The 21486-nt window shown below is 42.9% G+C and overlaps 1 protein-coding gene across 2 annotated transcripts in view; it reads left to right on the forward strand.

Annotated features, from left to right (window-relative positions):
• The window catches only part of FUT10 (fucosyltransferase 10), a 79464-nt gene that overhangs the window by 11678 nt on the left and 46300 nt on the right, over positions 1-21486 (forward strand). For both annotated transcript variants that reach the window (XM_025424993.3, XM_025425078.3), the window contains exon 3: positions 3721-4015. In XM_025424993.3, the coding sequence (XP_025280778.1) occupies positions 3721-4015 (295 nt within the window). The remainder of the gene's footprint in view (positions 1-3720; positions 4016-21486) is intronic.

Raw genomic sequence — 21486 nt, forward strand, 5'->3', positions numbered from 1 at the left:
TGGGACTCGATCCCGGGACTCCAGGATCACGCCCTGGGCCAAAGGCAGGTGCCAAACTGCTGAGCCACCCAGGGATCCCCTAGTTTCTTAATTTTATTTACTTTTTAGTTGCATAATATTTCATGAATACAGTATGGAATATTTTATTTTATTTTTTTTATTTTTATTTTTTTTTAATTTTTTATTTATTTACGATAGTCACACAGAGAGAGAGAGAGAGAGAGAGAGGCAGAGACACAGGCAGAGGGAGGAGCAGGCTCCATGCACCGGGAGCCCGATGTGGGATTCGATCCCGGGTCTCCAGGATCGCGCCCTGGGCCAAAGACAGGCGCTAAACCGCTGCGCCACCCAGGGATCCCTAGTATGGAATATTTTAAAGCAAATCCAGGACTTTGTATTATTTACCTGGATTTACTTTAAAATGATGCTCTAACATATGGGATCTTTTGAAAGTTTAGTATATCCAAATCACTGTGATTGCACCCAACAAAATAAACAGTAATTAATCCATACCATCCATATACTAGGCCATGTTAAAATTTTCCCAGTTATCTCAAAGAGGTCTTTTGTTGGTTTGAAGCTGGAATACACAAATCCTGCACACTGCATTAAGCTGGTATGTCTCAAATTTTGTGTTTTATTTTGTTCTTTCTAGTATAAAAGTTTCCTCTGTCCCACCACCTTTCATTCCACGTCCTGGGCTCGTTGAAAACACTGGGTCATTTGTCCTTTTGAATTGCCCAGATTTTGGATTGGCTGATTTTATCCTCATAGTTTTGTTGAATAGGTTTCTCTCTCTCACCTATTTCCTATCACCTGGTGGTGATATCTGAGGCTAAATTTTTTTTTTAAAGCTCTTTGGCAGAAAAATATCTCTACCTAAAGCAATCCCTATTAGTTGGAAATGAATTTATACTTCACATAGTAGACCTTGATTGGAAATGTGGAGCAAAATCTCCTTCGAAGTTTTATCCGTGGTTTTCTCAAAGTCTCTTTTTAAAGTTGTTGGTGTGGGATCCAGGAAATTTAACAAAAATTCCCTACCCCTGGACAAGCAGAGCAGGACTGACTCCTTTTTGTGCTGCACCTGCCTTGTGCAGACCTGTTTAGGGCACTGCCCCACCCTAGTCAAGCCCAGGGCACGCCCTAATCGGAAATCGGCTCAGTGATAGGCCAGTTCAAATGGATACTTTAGGGTAAAATGTAATTCAATCGGCCACCTGCGTGTGGACCAACATGACTGTGCAACTCTCTGCGTATCCCATTGACCACTGGCCCCTATAAAGCTGCTACGCCTCTTAGTGTCGGGGTCCAAGTCCCTGCTCTGCTGTGTCCTGTACACTTGGACCCAAGCTCGAGCTTGTAAATAAACCCTCTTGTGTTTGCATCGGTGTGGGCTCCTCGGTGGTTTCTCAGATTCGCAATCTCGGGCACAACAGTTGGTTGTATATTTGCAGGAGGAGGTGGAGTGAAAAGATCCAGAGTTTTTGACTATAAGTCCACTCCATTCCATCAAGCCGCTGGGGAGTAGCCACATTCTGTTATCATGAACATGCTGACACGGTGCCTGAGAGGCTCAGTGGTTGAGCGTCTGCCTTTGGCTCAGGTGGTGATCCTGGGGTCCTGGGAACGAGTCCTACATCAGGCTCTCTGCAGGGAGCCTGCTTCTTCCTCTGCCTGTGTCTCTGCCTCTCTCTTTGTGTCTCTCAGGAATAAATAAATAAAATCTTTAAAAAAAAAAAAACATGCTGACAAAGCTGTTGGCAGGGGCTAGACTTAGATTTTAGTGATTGTTTTACTGTCAAAATGCTGACTTTCGTGTCATAGATGATTCATGGTTTTTTAAAAGCTAATATAATTTCTTGCTATTTTTGGAGTACTACTTGGCTGTCACCAGTGGTTTTTGATTTTTTTTTTTTTGGCCTTGGATCCCTCAGAGAATCTAGTGAACATTATGGACCTTTGCCAGGGAGTTGCAGGCTCTATCAGTGGGCAGTGGCCCTTTTTTTGACACTGGGGCAGCAGGCGCAGAAAGAAGGTATCACCGAGGCTACTGAGAATGGGGCCTGGGGCCACACAGATGTTCTCTGCTGGCTGGGGAAGGAGTTAATACGTTAAAATGTGCCTTCTTTTCACTGCTTTCTTTGGTGCATAGTCTGGCTACTTAACGTTTCAATTATGTATGGAATGGACCAGTTCCTACTTTTAGACTGCTTTCTCTAACATATTTTTATAATGCCATATCAATATCAAACCTTAACGTTTGATGACAAGGCAGCACTGTTGGAGAACAACTGCCCCTCTATTTCTACTCTGCCCCCCTGCCCTCTAGATGCCTGTTACTGATGGCCTGGCTATTCAGTAACCCAGACCATCCCGAATAAATAAACATGGTTTTATTTATTTATTTTTTTAATAAACATGGTTTTACATGGAAGGGAGCCCAGTACTCATGGTATACTTCACTTGATGCCATAGTGGAAATTATTAGAAACATAAGACCTGTGTTAAGACTCATTTAACTGTAATAAAAAGAAACCAATTGGTAATTTATCACTCATTCTCCTTAGAATGTAATCTTGAGTAATAGCCAGATAATGCCCTGACTCTCATGGGTTTCATTAAATGATCAAACTAAAGGCACCTGGGTGGCTCAGGGCACCTGCCTCTGGCTCAGGTCATGATCCCGGGGTCCTGGGATCAAGTCCCAATGGGGCTCCCCACAGGGAGTCTGCTTCTCCCTCTGCCTATGTCTCTGCCTCTCTCTCCGTGTCTCTCATGAATAAATAAATAAAATATTTTTAAAAAGACCAAACTATTTCCAGATACTATATACACCTGTGAAATGGAACAATGTAGCTGGCATGTGTTTCGTAGAATTAGGCATCTTTCCTGGTAGATGTTTTGTCCACACACACCCTAATCTCTGGAATTTGTGGATATGTAAATTTACATGGCAAAAGAAACCTTGCAGATGGGATTAAGATAATACACTCTGAGATGAAGAAATTATCCAGAATTATCAGTGTGGGGCCGATGTCATCACGTGAGTCCTTAAAAGCTAAGAGTCTTCCCTGGCTGTGTTCAGACAGAGATTGGACAACAGAATAAGCATCAAAGAGAGATAACATTGCTGGCTTTGAGAATGCGGAAGGGGCAGGAGCCAAGAATGGTGGATGGCTCTAAGAGATAGAAAAGCAAGAAAATGGGTTCTCCAGAGCTTCCAGAGAAGAATTTAGCCCTGCTGACACCTTGCTTTTAGCCTAGTGAGACCGGGTTAGACTTCTTACCTCCAGAACCATGCAATAATAAATGTGTTCTTTCTTTCTTTCTTTCTTTCTTTCTTTCTTTCTTTCTTTCTTTCTTTCTTTCTTTCTTTCTTTCTTTCTTTGATTTATTTATCCACTTCAGAGAGACAGCAGGGGGGTGGGGCAGAAGGAGAGAGACTCTCAGGCTGACTCCCCACTGAACACAGACCCCAGTGCAGGGCCGCATCGCAAGACAACATCACAACCTGAGTGGAAATCAGGAGTCAGATGCTCAACAGAGTGAGCCACACAGACACCCCTATAAATGTGGTATTTTCAATTGCTGATTTTGTGGAAATTTGTTGTAAGAAGCAATAGAAAACTAATATGAGGCTCCAACCTCAAGATGAATGGGAGACATGCAAGAGGAAATGAAACAGTCCGACTCTGTAATCCTTGTCTTTTCTCTCAGGTCGTGGTTGAACTGGGAAAATTTGAAAGGAAGAAGTTTAAAAATTCTGATTTGCGAGCTGGACATGCAAAAATGGAAGAGGAGCCTGTACATCTCTATCCACTCCCTGGGAAAGAAGCACTGATCTTGAAGCGGAAGAACCAACTGGAAACTGATAGCTATCCCATCATGCTCTGGTGGTCCCCCTTGACTGGGGAAACTGGAAGGTTAGGCCAGTGCGGAGCAGATGAGTGTTTCTTCACCATCAACCGGACCTACCTACATCATCCCATGACCAAAGCATTCCTCTTCTATGGTAAGTAGGGCTTTTGTTTTTATCCCTTTGCTTGCTGACATCATCTTCCAAAGCTAACTTATTTTTACCTCCCCAAGAAGAGATGGTGGTGTTCCCTTTGAAAACACTGTGACATGCCCGATTCTCTTTGCATTTGCTCTGTGTAAGGCCTGAGGATTTAGCAGATACAATAAATAAATAAGCTTGAACAACACAGAGGTGGTTGGCTGGCTGCTTGGTAATTGTGGAAGAGGAGAGATTTCCTCTTGCCTTTTCACAGTTGGATGCTGTGCTTTACTGGATTTAGTATTCAGAGAATTGGATATTGATTCTGTTGCTGATATCAATTCAGAATGTCACCTGTGATAATAGGAGATTTTGATGACCATGACAGATGAATGTTTAATAGGACATTAACTAAGCACAGTGTTCTTTATTTCATTAGTCAGATTCATCAGCCAATGTTTTGCATTGGCTTTCAAGAGTAAGTTGGTATTCATCACTTCTGAGGCTGATTGTATGTCCTGCTGGGACCGAGGATGACCAAACCCAGCAAGGGGAAGTTAGCAAGATTTCACAGTGGCAGGAAATACAGAGCTCCTGGGTGCTGAGTGGTGGGGGCAAGGGGGTACAGATGAGCAGACTCGACCAAATATAGCCAAAGTTGATCAGTTAGGAAGTCAATGAAAGCAAATCTGCTTCAGAGTGGTGTGACTGTGTCTCTGTATTTGTGTGTGAGAGAGAGAGAGAAGGAGGGAGACTTGACACTCTTCCTTTAGAGATTGGGCTGGGATCTCTGCCTGCAAGAGAGTCTGGTTTCCGCTTGTTGGAGGTGAGAAGCAGCCATCACATCACTGCTGTACCTCCTTGCCAAGTGTAGCCATTGATTTTATTTTTTAATTTTTATTTTTTGTTTATTTATTTACTGAAGTTCAATTTGCCAGCATATAGTATAACACCCAGTGCTCATCCCGTCAAGTGCCCCCCTCAGTGCCCGTCACACAGTTACCCCATACCCCCACCCACCTCCCATTCCACTACTCCTTGTTCTTTTCCCAGAGTTGGGAGTCTCTCATGTTCCATCACCCTCTCTGATATTTCCCACTCATTTTCTCTCCTTTCCCCTATAATCCTTTTCACTATTTTTTATATTCCTCAAATGAATGAAACCATATGATGTTTGTCCTTCTCCGATTGACTTACTTCACTCTGCATAATACCCTCCAGTTCTATCCACGTTGAAGCAAATGGTGGGTATTCATTGTTTCTAATGTAGCCATTGATTTTAATAGTGAGACATTTCTTAGACTATCTGATGCTACTCCAGGGCAAACAGGCTGTGGGGGACATGTCACCTTAGCATATGGCATGGCTCACTGTGATGACACAATGACGTAAACACTGAATACTAATCTATCCAACATGGTACAGCTTTTGGGGAAGGCTATGGGGGTCAGAAATTGAGTGGGGTGGGCAGGGATGTGGAAGGAGAGTTAAATATTCTTCTTCCACAGTAAGAATCCATATATACTGTCTAAAACTGAAAAGTCAAGAAGTAAAATCTAAGCGTATTATTTGGGAATGCTGGAGGTCTATGTGCATGTACAACATGTTAAAAGGTTTTGTTTAAAAGGCCGCTACTGTGATATGACCACTCTGGGTAATGACCTGGCAATATCCAGTAGATGTAAATTCATACCAAATCATCCCACACTGCTAGGAAAGAAGTCTCACACATGCACATGGATTGTTTATAGTAGCGTTGTTTGTCCTAAGTATGGTTTTTTTTTTTTTTTTAAATTTTTTTTATTTATTTATTTATGATAGTCACAGAGAGAGAGAGAGAGAGAGGCAGAGACATAGGCAGAGGGAGAAGCAGGCTCCATGCACCGGGAGCCTGATGTGGGATTCGATCCCGGGTCTCCAGGATCGCGCCCTGGGCCAAAGGCAGGCGCCAAACCGCTGCACCACCCAGGGATCCCCTAAGTATGGTTTTTAAAATAACCTATATGTCCAACACAAGAAAATCAGTCAAATGAAGTGCAATATACATAAATTCAGTGTGACACTATGCTACAGTGAAAATGAGTATTCTGGAGCTATGAGCCTCCAACATTGATAGACTTCAGAAACCATATAAGAGGAAAAGCAAGTTAGAGGGATAAGACAGAAAGGTAACATATCATGTCTCCCGGAGATTCTTGACCTGCTCCATTCTAGAGTGGTTCCCTTTTTGCTGGGTACACAGGTGCTGTCCGGGCTCCCCATTGTTCTGTGGACTTCCTGTGCCTTACTCTTGTGTTGGCTTCCTTGTTTCTTTAAAAAAAAAAAGATTTATTTATTAGAGAGATAGAGGACATGGGGTGGGGGGTAGAAAGAGAGAGAGAATCCCCAGCAGACTCCCCACTGAGTGGGGAGCTTGACATGGGGCTTGATTTCAGGACCCCAAGACCAGGGCCTAAGCGGAAATCAAGAGTCAGACTCTTAACTGACTGAGCCACCTAGAGGCTCCATCTGTTTCTTTTATGTCTCATTTTTCTCTCTCTTGGTTTATATTTTTGCTTCAGTGTGGTCTGAGAAAGGTCTATGGAAGATAAGTCTTCAGAGACTTTGTACGTATGATAATGTGTTCATCTTACCCTTAACCTTCACTCATGGTTTGGCTCAGCATAGAATTCTAGGTTGGAAACTCTTTTCTTTCTGAATTTGAAAGACGTTTCCCCACTGTTTCCTAGCTTCTAGTGTTATTGTTGGGGACTCCAAAGCTATTTTTATTCCCCCCACTTTGTATTCTGCTCCCGTATCCCTGCTCTGGAAAAATATAGAATATTCTTTTTCATCAGTTTGGAAATTTAGTGATAGGTGCTTTGGTGTCAGCCTATTTCCTTTTATTGAGGTAGGTACTGAAATATTAGGTTGCTAGGAAGCCTATGAAGCAGTTTTTAGCTTAGCGACGTTTCCAGAACTCACAGATCTTCAGGTTCATGTACTTAATTTTATCAGCACACTAAGACTCGATTCTTCTCTCAGGGATGGACTTACCTCTAACCAAATTCCCAGAAGACTGATGCGTTCAACTGGAATTCTTCTGGTTTGAGTTTCATATCTCTGGGTTTGTTACTCTCCAGCTCCTGAAACCATCAGTGACTCTCATTAAGAGCTAAATATGTGCCATTTTTATTACCCTGGCATTTAGGACTCTCTGATCTGAACCCAATCTGTCTTCTAAACTTAACCACTGTGATTCTATCAACAAAATCTTATGTTCAAAAATCAAACCGCAATAGTCCCCATTTTAGGCAGAAGCCACAAATGCACTAATTTAGTGCCACTGTTTATTCAGTTTCTGAGTCCTACATTGTCCTTTTTATATTTGTCCTGTCAAATAATCTACAGAATACCTACCATGTGTTTGGCAAAATGGATGAATAATGTGTCTAATATCAGACAGATTATTATCTTAAGACAAAGACATTACCTTACCGTAATGCAATTCTAAATGGCATCTATACCATGAGAAATGCCAGTAAATCTTGTGGGATTTCAAAGAAGGGAGAGAGAACATATGATTGGAGGAGTCAGGAAAGGCTTTGTAAGACCTCCTTCATAAAACAGGAGAAATCTGAAATGTTGAGAGATAATGGAATTGGATTGTGCTTAGATTGGAAGACATTTCAGGATGAGGGACAGCATGAATGTGGGCAAAGAAGTAGAAAGTTATGGGTGATATCTGAGGTATGGCAAAGCTATAGCATAGTTTTGGGTAAGAGAGAGATGGAGATTGAATGATATATTGGGACCAGAACATGGAGAACCTTGATTGTTGGCTTAAGATTTTGTATCGAGTTGGAGAATGGCATCAGGAAGCCCCCAAAGGTTGAATGGCCTTTTAAACATCAACTCAGATATAACAGCTGTGAGCCATTCTGGATTCCCTTCCATCAAATGCAGCCTCCACTGTGTGCCAGGCACAATGCCAGTCATGAGGAATAAAGAAGATAAATATGATAACTATGGCATTTTTTAAAAGATTTTGTTTATTTATTCATGAGAGACACAGAGAGAGGCAGAGACATAGGCAGCGGGAGAAGCAGACCCCAAGGAGCAGAGAAGCCTGATGCGAGGCTCGATCCCAGGACCCTGAGATCATGACCTGAGCTAAAGACAGATGCTTAACCGACTGAACTACCCAGATGCCCCTTGGCTTTGCTCTGTATTACTTCTCTTCCTTCATGGAGTGTAAAGTTCTTGATGCTAGGGCAGCATCAGTCCATTTTTATACGTCCACCCCTTATATCTAGCACCTTCTATGTGACAGGTGCTCAGGAAGTATTCATAAAAACCTCAAGTTAGAAAGGATGTGGGAGTCTAACCTTCTCTTCATCAAGGTTGACAAGACTGAAACTCTGGAAAGTGAGAGACACAAAGGAAACAAGCAAACTCAAAAGAAGACAGCACCCCTTTCTGTCTGAGGACTCCAAGTTCTAATTAAGTAGGTCAGTTCCAACTAACTGCACATGGGATTCTGCTGTGGCAGGATTGGAAAAAAAAAAAAAAGGCAGGGAAAATGATTCAGGTGTCAAAAGCTGACCTAATTCAGTGAAATGGAAACTCGGAGGATTATATAACCTTGAAGCTATTGTAAACCAGAGTATTTTTGAGTTTGCTTGTTTCCTTTGTAGCCTACTTTCTCGTTTTCTTCTTCCTAGATATGAGTCATTTGCTTAATACGAACACAGTGAAGACTGTGTCTGGTTTGAGCCATTTGAGAAACGCGAGGCTTCAGCTTCATTAACAGTTCTCTGAAACGAAAATATAGCAGGCACAAGCGAATAAAGTAGTTTTTTTTAAGCCAAAAGTCCATGGGTCGGGACGCCTGGGTGGCTCCGTGATTGAGCATCTACCTTCAGCTCAGGGCATGATCCCGGGGTCCTGGGATCCTGGGGGTCCTGGTCTCTGCCCCTCTCTCTCTGTGTCTCTCATGAATAAATCAGTAAAATCTTTTTTAAAAGTCCATGGGTCACAGAAGTTTTAGACACTGTCACTGTTGTGATTTCATACAAAACTCTGTGTTTTTAGACCGTTGTCCAGAAAGATGTCTCTCCTGGAGGAGGGGTTGGAGTCACCCTTGACGAAAATGGGCTTAGGCAAAGCAGGCAACTATTTATGTTTTAGGTGAGCTTCTAAATAGAAGTTTTAGTAAACATAGGCACACGTGGAGAGAAAGGAAACAAGGAGGCTCCTGAAATATTTCACCTCCTGAGGAATATGGGAATGAGCACACCTTGCTGAAGTCTGGAGGTTCTGAAGAGGAAGGACATCACGTTGGCCCTCCTCAGGATGCCTGCAGTCCACCCTCTGGGGTTGAGTGTGGACTGTGTGCCGGGGGCTCTAGTACCTCCACCCTAGGTACAGGCCCCTGGCTCTCCCTACCGCTTTCTTGAGTGCGATCTCATTGCCTTCTCACAACAGCCTCGTAGGTGGGAATTCTATCTATTTTTGATGAAGAGGGAAGTAAAGCATGGAGTGAAGAGGCTTGTCTTCGGTTACCTGTGTGGGTGGTGAGGAATCAAAACTTTCTCCTAACAGAAAAGCATGAGATAATATAGTCCACGTTCTCTCTCCAACCTCGGAGAAGACTTAGAGTAAAGGAATCATCAGAAATGGGTTGCATCATTTCGGAAGACTTCTTTAAGATCCAGTGTTTCAAGGTAGGTCTTTAGCCGAGTTGTGGAGAGCCCCAGACAGGGAAGTATCATGAGCAAGGCAATGGAAATCAGCATTCTAGCTCACTCTGTGCCCAGCACATTAACGAACAAGGTGTTCTGGTATCGAAAAAGCCTCCTGGGGCCCCAGGTGGCTCAGTGGTTGAGTATCTGCCTTTGGCTCAGGACCCCCCTTGATCCCTGGGGTCCTGGGATCAAGTCCTGGGAGCCTGCTTCTCCCTCTGTCTATGTCTCTGCCTCTCTGTGTCTCTCATGAGTAAATAAATAAATTTTTTTAGAAAATAAAAAAAGAAAAAGTAAAGGCCTCCTGAGTGAGAAATGGAGATGGCTTCTATTATAAGCCATCTACAGCTTACTAGGTCTCAGAGTGTTGTAATGAAATACATTTAGGTTGAATGCTAGCAAACATAGTAGACGCTTTCTTTGTTTCAAAGGGCACTTTTGGATTTCTCGGTATCTCAGTGTGATGACCCCTAATTAAAAAGAGAGGGATGTAGGAGTGGCAGCCCAGCTCGGCGGGTAGGGCCTTTGAATTGGTCCTCTGGTGCAATCCTTGTCCCTTGATGTCTACTCATTTTTTTTCAGTTCACCAAGTGTTAATCAGGCTATAATGAAGAGCGATCTAAAGAGGATACTCATGCTTATACCGAAAAGCCGGTTTATTACTGTATATCTTCACAGTCATAGGAGTCCTGCTGTTCATTTTTCAGGGTTTCTCCACCCAGTGATCAAGTTAGCCAGAAAATGATGATGCTTGGTGAGCTTAGAATTATAGGAAACATTTGAATGGTCTTGAGGGACAAGGGAGATAGCCTGATTGGCTTCCTCGGTCCCTAACAGAGTGTAGTAACGATTATTGCCATTTTCAGTGCCCACTCTGCCAGGCACCAGATACTCTCTGTGTGTTCTCTTATTTAAAATCACTACACTGTGCAGTAGCCTAGGCATTATTACCATTTTAGACACGAGGAAACAGGCTCAGAGAATGTGACATGCCTAAGATCACACAGATGGAAAGTACCTAGTCGTGTACCCAAACCTGAATATTTGATTGTGCAACTCCTACTCTGTTTATTAATCTTTTGCTACACCATCTACACCAGAAGCCGTGAGTGCGCGTGCCTGATCCAGCATCTTTCTCCTCTGGGAATGCTAGATCATCAGTGAACTCTGTTACCAGTCACCTCTTCATCTCCCAGGTTTCATGCAAAAGTTTACTCTTTTGTTTATTCATTCTCTGTGAGACATTTTGTCCATTCATTCATTCACGGCCTTCGTGATGACCAAGCATGAGCTCTGGAATGAGAGCAACACACCTGTGTTTCTCACTGTCCTTTAAAACCATACTTATGGGGTTAATTTTTTCTTTCTTTTTTAAAAAATATTTTATTTATTTATTAATGAAAGACACACACACACACACACACACACACACACACACACACAGAGAGAGAGAGAGGCAGAGGGAGAAGCAGGCTCCATGCAGGGAGCCCGACGCAGGAATTGATCCTGGAACTCTAGGATCACGCCCTGGGCCAAAGGCAGGCGCTAAACCGCTGAGCCACCCAGGGATCCCAATTTTTTCTTTCTTTTAAAAAACACTTTATTTAAATTCAGTTTGCCAACATACAGTATAGCATCCAGTGCTCACCCCATCAAGTGCCCTCCTCAGTGCCCGTCACCCAGTTACCTCATCCCTCACCCGCCTCCCCTTCTGCAACCCTCTGTTTGTTTCCCAGAGTTAGGAGTCTCTCATGGTTTGTCTCCCTCTCTAATTTTTCAGGGAGTTAATTTTCACCATCCCCTAACTGGGAACTCTGGCAGATTCTCCAGCCTTTGTGCTCCCTCATAGGACATGAACAGTTTTAGGTTGCAAGTGTAGTTTCAAACTTAGTCAGTGGCATGTTCAGTCCTGGGTAGACTATCTGAACTCTGAATTCACCTAGTGTGACATTTGTTGTGTTCTCTAGCTTGGAACTCTTTTCATGCCTTGAGCCCACTGCCCTGAGAAAGGCTCTTGTGTTCTTTCTGCTCTTTATTTGCTCCATCACTGGCTGCTTTTTGGAACCTGGTGGAGTTGCAGTGAGGAGAGGAGAGAATTAGGGAGATAGGACATTTCTTACTTGGCTGTGTGTGGCTTCATATCTTCTGAACCAGGCAGATGGTTAGAGCTGGTGTCCTTGAGTGAGTCGGGTGGGAGATAAAGAACACTTTTTCTATTCTGGGGCATTTTCATGGCATTTGGAGTGTGCCTGTTGGACTTTTACAGTTTCCCTTCTCAGGAAGCTGAGTCTCTACTCTGCGTAGTCAGCTTCCCAGATCCTGGCAGAACAACTCCAGCTTCTTTTTGCTGAGGCCTCTTTTGTTCCTTGTAGGGCTCCAGGAACCTGCCTACCTGCTTCCCATGTGTGTCAAGGAAAGTGCTTACCAGCCTCTTGACTTGACTAGCTTTGGGTTCATGGGCAGGTCACATCCCCTCATCCTCTAGATTTTCCTAGTGAGATGGGTTGGGGGAGCCCAATCATGGCCCACAGTCCTCCTGCACCTCCACAGGCATGAGGTCTTCTGTCTCTGTCTCTCAGGTACAAGATCATATTGCATATTTCAGAGTTCTCCAGATAGCGCTGGAGAAGCAGGGGGTTCAGAGCATGGCACAAGTGCTCACCATGGGGACGCTTCAATAATGTCCCCGCAGGCACTTCTCTCTCATCCCTTTCTGTATTCTTGACCTTGTCGTGAAATCCAAAAATCATAAAACGAGTTCTCCTTCATTCCAGGCATAAATTCAGCGAGTGAGGGCAAGTATGGGTTCTGTCTCATAATGACTTTGAATCTTGGTATGTGTCCTGTTGGTTCTATCCCAACAGTAAGCTGTACAGGGTTTCTGCAGAGTGGCACCATTTGCGAGGCCCCTTGCCATGTGCTGGAGAAGCATGGAAAACAAACAAGTTTGGTCTCACATGATTCTATCACAGTTGATGGGCTGACAGCCTCGATAGATTTCCTCACATGGCTATCCCCACTTCATGAGACACATCCATGAACCATGCTCCAGGGTAGAGAGTTCTGCTGATCTCATCCACCACCTGTTAGTTCTTACTAATTTTTGTCTCTGGTGGTTGATCTTCTCTTGGGCCTTGTGCATTGAATTAGTGGGTAATTGTTTTTGTTTTTATTTTTTTGGAAGATTTTATTTATTTATTCATTAGAGACACACAGAGGGAGAGAGGCAGAGACATAGGCAGAGGGAGAAGCAGATTCCATGCAGGGAGCCCGACTGGGACTCGATCCTGGGACTCCAGGATCACACCCTGGGCTGAAGGCAGATGCAGACGCTCAACCGCTGAGCCACCCAGGCATCCCAGTAATTGTTTTTAATAGCATCCCAGATTAAGACTTCTGTAGGAGATGGGAAAGAAATTGGACTTAGTTGGACTTAATTGTGTGGGCAGTAATGAGGTTGAACATGAAAAGAAGCTCATAATAACTAGGTGATTATATACAATATATGTACATATGTATATGTGTTTATATCTGTCTGCATATATATATCTTTGCTGTAATAAAACTTCTCATTTTTTTAAAGATTTTATTTATTTTGAGAAAGAGAGTGCACACATGAGCAGAGGGAGAGGCAGAAAGAGAGGGGGAGAGAGAATCTTAAGCAGACTCCCTGCTGATCATAGAGCTTGTCATAGGGCTCGATCTCATTACCCTGAGTTCATGACCTAAGCTGAAACCAAGAGTTGGGAGCTCACCCTACTGAACCCCCCCAGGCACCCCAAACCTCTTATTTTAAATAGACATTTCATTTTTAGTTACATAATTATTTGTGTGGTACTTTACAGAGGGCAGAGGCAGTGGCACGGCTCTGCTCAGACCCCCAGCAACATCTCATCCGGTTAGAGTTCCAGGTCCTTACTGTGGCCTCTGAGACTACAGGCTCTGCCCTACTCGTTTCTTCAGGCTCCCCATGCTCTCTCCTCTCTACCCCAAGCTGCTCGCAGCACCTCCCCACATGCAAGAAGCCTTGCCAGCCTCAGAACCTGTCACTTGTTCTCTCTCTCTCTGCGCTTCCCTGGCTTGTTCCTTCCCATGTCGGGTGTCTGTGAGTGATGCTTTTCCCCAAAGAGGCCTCTATCCTCACCTCCTCCTGAAGCAGTGCTCCCCTCCCACGCCAGTCTCCGGTGCTATAAGCCCTGGTCCAGCTTTATTTTCTCTTCACAGCACTGGTTACCCCCAAATTTTGCTTACTCATCTGGAGCCAGTTATCAGTTGTCTCCCCCCGCTAGAATCTAAATTCAGGAAGACCAGGACTTTTGCTTTGTTCCCTGCTGTCATCCCACAACCTAGAACAGTGCCTGGCCCCTAGCAGGCTTTAGGGAACATTGTTGAGCAAATAAGCAAGTGAAACTGGCCTGATCTCCTCATGTAGAGATGGGGAAGAAATGAGAATGCTAGTTTTTTGTTTTTTTGTTTTTTTGTTTTTTTTTACATTTTTATTTATTTATGATAGTCACAGAGAGAGAGAGAGAGAGAGAGAGAGGCAGAGACACAGGCGGAGGGAGAAGCAGGCTCCATGTACCGGGAGCCTGACGTGGGATTCGATCCCGGATCTCCAGGATCGTGCCCTGGGCCAAAGGCAGGCGCCAAACCTCTGCACCACCCAGGGATCCCTGTTTTTGTTTTTTTAAGATTTATCCATTTATTTTAGAGAGAGAGAGAGAGAGAGAACGCGCGCGCGCACATGCACACACAGGAAGGAGGAAAGGGGCAGAGGGAGAGAATCCTCAAGCAGACTCCCCACCGAGGGCAGAACCAGACCTGAGCAGAATCCAAGAGTCCTGCTCAACCACTTGAGCTACTCAGGTGCCCCAGAGAACTTTGGGATTTTCATCTTCATTGGGTCTTGAGATGTTCTATAACTTATCCACGTGCCTGACATATTTTTTTTGAATATGGTCTTTAGACCCAACGATTAACAGGCTGTTTTATTTAAATAATATTTTATCAAAATTTGTTGTGTGCACAGTTGAATTAGATTTTCTGCTACAAGACGTATTTCGAAGAAAGCGTGAGGGGTTTTTTTAGAGTCTAGAAGCAATCACTTTCAGCTCTTTTTGCTATTTTTTTAAACAACATGTTACTTCCTAATTTTGTAATCAGGGGTGGGGAAGTGGGGAAGAACATTCACCCTGGCTCCCTGCAGACCTGGACACACAGCATGGATGCCACACGCCTGGCACTGTGCTGCAGAAAGCCAGCGTGGTCACTGGGGGGACAGTTGTGCTGTAGCTTTTATTGCATCAGTTGGGTATGATTGATTCTTACTTTAACTAGATAAGATCTGGCAGCCAGCGTTAATAACAGGGGAATAGCTGTCATGAGAACAGAGGCATCCAGTTTTAGTAATGCCCAGTGTTCAGGTGTTGAGGTCGTTGGTTGGAAAGTAAGAGACAAAATCTCAGCTAATACTTGGGCTCTTTCAGTGGGAGTTGTGGTAGGTTTGGGGTTTTTTGTTTTGTTTTGTTTTGTTTTTCCTGATAGTTCATGTAATATAATGTGTGGGTCATTCTTTCACCTCATGTCGGATTTGTTTGCATCTCTAGAAAGTTGTCTTCGTGTAGTGCTGGAATGGTGGAGAACCAAGCAAACCCAAATTCTCTGCCACTGAGATTTCTAAAACTTGAGAGTTTATGACCTTACTTATTTTGCTGTAAATGGGTAGTTTCGAAACCCAGCTCACCCTAGCGTCATGAGTGAACAAACAAACAGAACCCTCTCTCCCTGGGGTTCATGTTAACATATTCAGAATCTCTTGTGCTGAAGACTTGTAATCTGCCAGGTATGTTGTCAGTTTGTCCACATGGGAGATTGGCTTAAGAAGCATTTTGCAGGGCTTTAGGAAGGTGTGGGAAGAGTCGGCCAGAGAGTTGGAAACAAAAGAAAACACATTTTCAAGAAAGAAAATGTAACGATAACACACTGGTTTGGCCTAGCAGTAAAGAACATTTATACCTGTAATAATGAAAGCACTGGATATATACTTAATCAAAAATGGATGAGATGAGTGAGGGGATGGGTTAAGTAGGTGATGAGGATGAAGGAGTGCACTTGTGATGAGCACCCGGTGATGGATGGAAATGTTGAATCACTGTATGGTACACCTGAAACTAGCATTACACTACATGTTAACTGACTGGAATTTGAATAAAAACTTTTAAAAAAATGGCTGAGGAGGGAAGACAAATATGTGGGGGAAGGTGGTCTAGGCGAGTTCAATCTACATTTTCCATAGTGGGAAGACAATATTATCTAAAACTGAAAAACCAAGAAATAGCATATTAGGCATGTTACTTAGATGTTTTTGAAGTGTGAATACAGAACAAACACCTGAAGGTATTGGAGTGGTGACTTCTGGCATGTGGAAAGGGGGTATGGGTGTGGGGCAGGACACTGCTCTCTGGTATTAATGGCCCAATAAAAGGCCAATTTCACTTTTAAAGCTATATGCAGATATTAATTTGGTATAAATAAAAATTTAATTAACAAAGATATTTTGTCTTAGGAGATATACTTAAGTGCAAGGACAGTAAGAACAGTTATTATAAATTACCCAATTCTTAGACTTTCTCGCTTTATCAGGATACCTTTGGGAAGAGTGTTAATTATGTAAAGACATTAATATATCTAGCTAAGGTATTCACTTCCTTCCATGAAAAATTGCATATTAATATCACTTGATGTTCAGTCTCTCCACATAAAAAGATAAATCAACTGAATTATGCTAGATTTAGTTTGGTGTAAGGACAAAGGCTTTAGTGAGCCTCATAATGTTTTAGTTTTAAGGGTTGTCAGGCAGGACTGGAATTCTCTTGGCCTTGTTTCTGACCCAGCCTCCTTTTTTATTTAACCCTCTCTGTTCTTTTGATAGCATGTAGTTATATAAAGATTAAAGGAAGAGCAAAATAGCTGAAAATCTGAAAGCATTTCTCAGGTTAACCTCATGAATCGCGAATGAAGCACAGAAGTAACCAGTGCCAGAAATCTAGCACTTTCCCTCTGGCTGGCATGAGGAGGCAGCGGACGGATTTCATTACTGCAGCTTCAGCAATTTGGGCCAATGGATGGGTTGGCACAGATCCAGTTCTGGGCAGATTCTCTGACACCCAGAAACCCTCTGAGACAAGCTGGCAGCTCCCGTCTTCAGAGAAGACAACTGCAGTGCTCATAGGCATCCAAAATAAAACTGTGCAGCTTTCATTGATGTGTTTTTGCTCTTAAAATTAAAGAACAAGGGGCTCTTGGTTGGCTCAGTTGGTTTAGCTTCTGCCTTCGGCTCAGGTCCTGGTCTTTGGGTCCTGGGATCGAGCCCTGTGTCAGGACCCCTCCTCAGTGGGGAGTCTGCTTCTCTCTCTCTCTCTCTCTCTCTCTCTCTCTCTCTCTCCCTCTCTCTCTCTCTCTCCCTCTGCCCCTCCTCCCTACTTGTTCTCTCTCTCAAATAAATAATACAAAAATTGAAAAGCAAAACAAAACACTTAAACGGAAGAGAGTACAACAGACCCTTTGTTTTCACCAATTTTGCATTCACATTTTGGTCCATCCCATCTAGATAGTTCTAGGGTGCAGATTGAGTGGTCTGGCCCTTGAGAGATGCTAGGGTGCTAGGGAGCATCACATACCTGGATAAGAACAACCAGCATCCATCTCTCAACTGGCTTTATGTCATATACTTGTTGCATATGCTGGAGTTCTCTTGAAATATTAAAAACTTTTGTATTAGTGAAAAAGTGACCTCTCTGAAGGAAGTAAGCTAATAGTATTGATAATGAAAGTGAAGACAAAGCAAATTTTTTTAAAGATTATATTTATTCATGAGAGACACAGAAAGAGGCAGAGACATAGGGAGAGAGAGAAGCAGGCTCCCTGTGGGAAGCCAGGTGCAGGACTCGATCCCAGGACCCCGGGATCATGACCTGAGCCAAAGGCAGCTGCTCAACTACTGAGCCACCCAGGTGCCCCTAAAATGAAGTGTTTTAAGAAGCAATGGTTATCCAGCAGAAGATAGCTGTCTAAAGAGATCAAAGAGTAAAACATTGGACTAATTTATAGTTTGGATCTGTGTAAATAATTCACTTAATTCCATGTTTTGAGGACATTGTATGCTACTGTATTTGTGGTTTGGGGGAACTTGAGAATGTCTCGGGATGTATGCCCTGCTGGTGTCAGGGTCTCCTCCTCATTCATTTATACAACTGACATCTAAGAAACGTTTATTATACTTGTAGCCCTGTGCTGGGTGCCAGGGTTACAGCGTTAAACACAGCAGGCTCTGCCCCGTGGAGCTTACGAAATATGTAAATAGGATGCTACCAGCTACGGATGAGCATTTTGGTTTTATTTTTTTATTTTAGAGATTTTATTTATTTATGAGAGAGAGAGAGAGAGAGAGAGAGAGAGACAGGCAAAAGGAGAAGGAAGCTCCATGCAGGGAGCCTGACGTGGGACTCGATCCCAGGTTTCCAGAATCACGCCCTGGGCTGAAGGCAGTGCTAAACCGCTGAGCCATCTGGGCTGCCCGCATCTTGGCTTTAGACAGAATAACTGGGGAGGCCTCTATGAGGACATAACATTTGAGCCTGAGACTTGAAAGCTGGGAGGAGACAAACCTGTGTACGAATTGGAGGGAATTCATTTCAGGTCGAGGGAGCAGCTGGTGCGTAGGAAGAGTGGGAAGGAGTTTGATGGCGAGGAGGGTCAGAAGGAAGGTTGGTGTGGCAGGAACACCGGGGATGCAAAGAAGAGTGTAGGAGATGAGATTTGAGTGGCAGATAGAGGCCTGGTGATAAAGGACTCCATAAGACCATCTGAGCACAATGGGAAAATATCATAAGATTTCAAGCAGAATTGCTATGATATGATTTTTGTTCTGTTCTGTTCTGATTTTTGTTTTAAAAAGATCCCCGATGGCTTCTCCATGGAGAACGGATTGGAACATGAAGGTGGAAAGGAGACACAGTTTCCATTAAAGAAGTGGACATGATGGTGCTTTGGATTGGGATGGGAGGTAGCAGAGAAAAAAATGGGTGGCTTTGAGATGTGATCTGAAGATAGAATGGATGACTTGATGTCTCAGTGGTAGCTACTTTCCTACATACAGGTGTCCAAAGAGAAAAACTAACTGTGCTTATTCATTTAACTCCTTGGCCTTTCAGACGCTTAGTTCAACCTCACGTTATCAATTTACCACGACCATGATGCATAAACAACATAAATACAGCTATTCATTCCCTTCCTGATGGGTTAAAACAATATGTCATAAATTATTGATCACTAAATATTTTGCTTCCACAGGCACATAAATATTTAATCCTCAAGGTTATTGACATGTGCATATTTTACTTTCCTGAGTACAAACATCTAAATTTGATACCCAGATCCTTGGTAACTATATTTTTGTACGTGAGGAGCCATGTGCAACCGGTAATCCTCTAATTTCACTGCCAAAAAGTGTTAGCATTTGTTTACTGATAAAGCCTCTCCTGTTTAGTCAGAAAAACCAACAGATAAACATCCGTTTTATATGGGTCATCCCCCACTCTACCCACCCCTGACATCCCGGCCCCCACTCCTCCATCAGTCTTTTGAATCATCTGGAAAAGTTAAAAGGAAAATACAGCATTTTGTTTCTCATTCTAGACCAAATCAACATCTCTGGCAATGAGGACCAGGAATCTGTGTTCTTTATCAAACTTCCCAAGAAGTAATGATGTAGCTAGTCTTGGGGAGGTGGGGGGTATCGGGCACAGCTCTGAGAAGTTCTCTGCGGTGGCTTCCGCCACTAATGTTTTATGACTTAATATAAAATCTCTAAGTTCTATCATGAGAATTTATAGATGCATCCTTGGTTTTATATCTTGTTGTTGCTTATGTATGCCTATGATTTATTTTATGCTTGGTCTTTGGTAACAGAATATCCAATTATAACATTATGCCTTTGGGAAAATAAAATCCTCTTTAAGACATCTGCCTTGTGACAGTTTCCAAGAATGTCTCATGTTGAAATTGGAAAACTGTTCATAATTGGACATGTGAATTTTGATGATTCTTTCACAGGAATTATGCAATTAGGGTATTCTTTTTGCCACATGGGCACAATTTGGTCTTTCAGGAGCACTTGGTTGTTCGACTAATATAGCATCTGGTGATGTCTGAAAGTGTCAGAACCAGGGGCTTCTGCTTAGAGTAAGAGTCTTATTACTAAGCTGATGCTGAGCAAATGCTTGGATCCAGGAGGGATGAGACAAATTCTTTTTCTACTGTCTTTACCCAGCAGCACTCAGACCCAGAATGCACCCTCTCTGGGGGAGACTTGCACATGTTGTCTTAAAACTGTACAAATATGGAAACCAAGAGGGCTTCAGGGTTACTTAACAAAGTTGTCTGCTGCAGTGCACCTGTGCCCAGATGCCTTTCAAACAGTCCCATTAGATTCCTCTCTAGTCAGAGACTGTAAAGGTCCTGGCTTTTCAGTTCTTGATATATGATTGGCTGGGGTGGCTCATATTCTCTTTATTCTCAAGGCAACTAAACTCTGGTTTTTATTTTCATACATGACATTACGTGGTCTGTAAGCTTGCTAGCTCAGTTGTCCCACAGTTTGAAGGCAAATGCTCACACTCTCATTTCCAAAATGGCCCATTTTCAACCTCTAGATACAGTTTTCCAAATATTCTCTGGTTTGGGTCACCAGTATATGGAGAGCAATTGAAAGCATAGAGATGAGGGGCATCTGGGTGGCTTAGTGGTTGAGTGTCTGCCTTTGGCTCAGGTTGTGATCCCAGGATCCTGGGATTGAGCTCCATAGGGAGCCTGCTTCTCCCTCTGCCTATGTCTCTGTCTCTGTTGCTGTGTCTCTCATGAATAAATAAATAAAATATAAAAAAAAGTAGAGATGAAATTAGCATTTTTGATTTTTCGTAGCAGCCAGTTTACTTCTGCTTTTGCTAATCCCATCACTGTGATCCCTTGAGCCAATGCTCTGTCTTCATATTGACATTGGGCAGCTGGACACCATGCTGCTCATACAAGTGGGTGACTTTGTCAGTCACAGTATTGAAATGGTGGTTGGTAACAGTGGTGGTGGTGTAGAGGGTGGTGAGTTTTTGGCACATGGAAAGATTTGCTCAGCTTAAATATGAATTGGGTTATTTCTTTTTCATTGTAGTTAATAAGGTCAAGTGTTTTTCCCCCAAATTGCATGAGAAACTGTGGTATAATGGAAAGACCAGGGGTCAGACAGTGAGTTGGAGCAAGGCTGACTTGTTAGATGTGTGACATTAGCACTGTCTCCAAACCTCATTAAGTTTCTTTTTTCATTTATAATATGAGGATAATTCCAATTTCTGTAGAATGTTTAAGTTTTGAGATAATTCATGTAAAGTGCAAAACATTGCCAGAGGCATTTGTCAATGCTTAATAAGTAATGACAGAGAGTTATTAATACTGATAGTATAATGATTAGGTTCATAATATTCCTTTATTATCCTTTTAACATCCATGGGATCTGTGGTGATGTCCCCTTTTCCATTTCTTTTTTCTTTTCTTTTTTTTTTTGGTAGGCAGCAAAGCTTATTGAGTGATAGTAAAGTGATGATAGTACAAAGCTCCCAGAGACAGAGGGGACCCGAGAGAGTTGCCACCAGAGATACCTTTTTCATTTCTGATAAATAATCTGTATATTCTCTCTGCCTTTTTCTTAGTTTA

The sequence above is a fragment of the Canis lupus genome, chromosome 16 (genome assembly GCF_003254725.2).
Source record: "Canis lupus dingo isolate Sandy chromosome 16, ASM325472v2, whole genome shotgun sequence".
In the NCBI taxonomy this organism is placed as follows: Eukaryota; Metazoa; Chordata; class Mammalia; order Carnivora; family Canidae; genus Canis; species Canis lupus.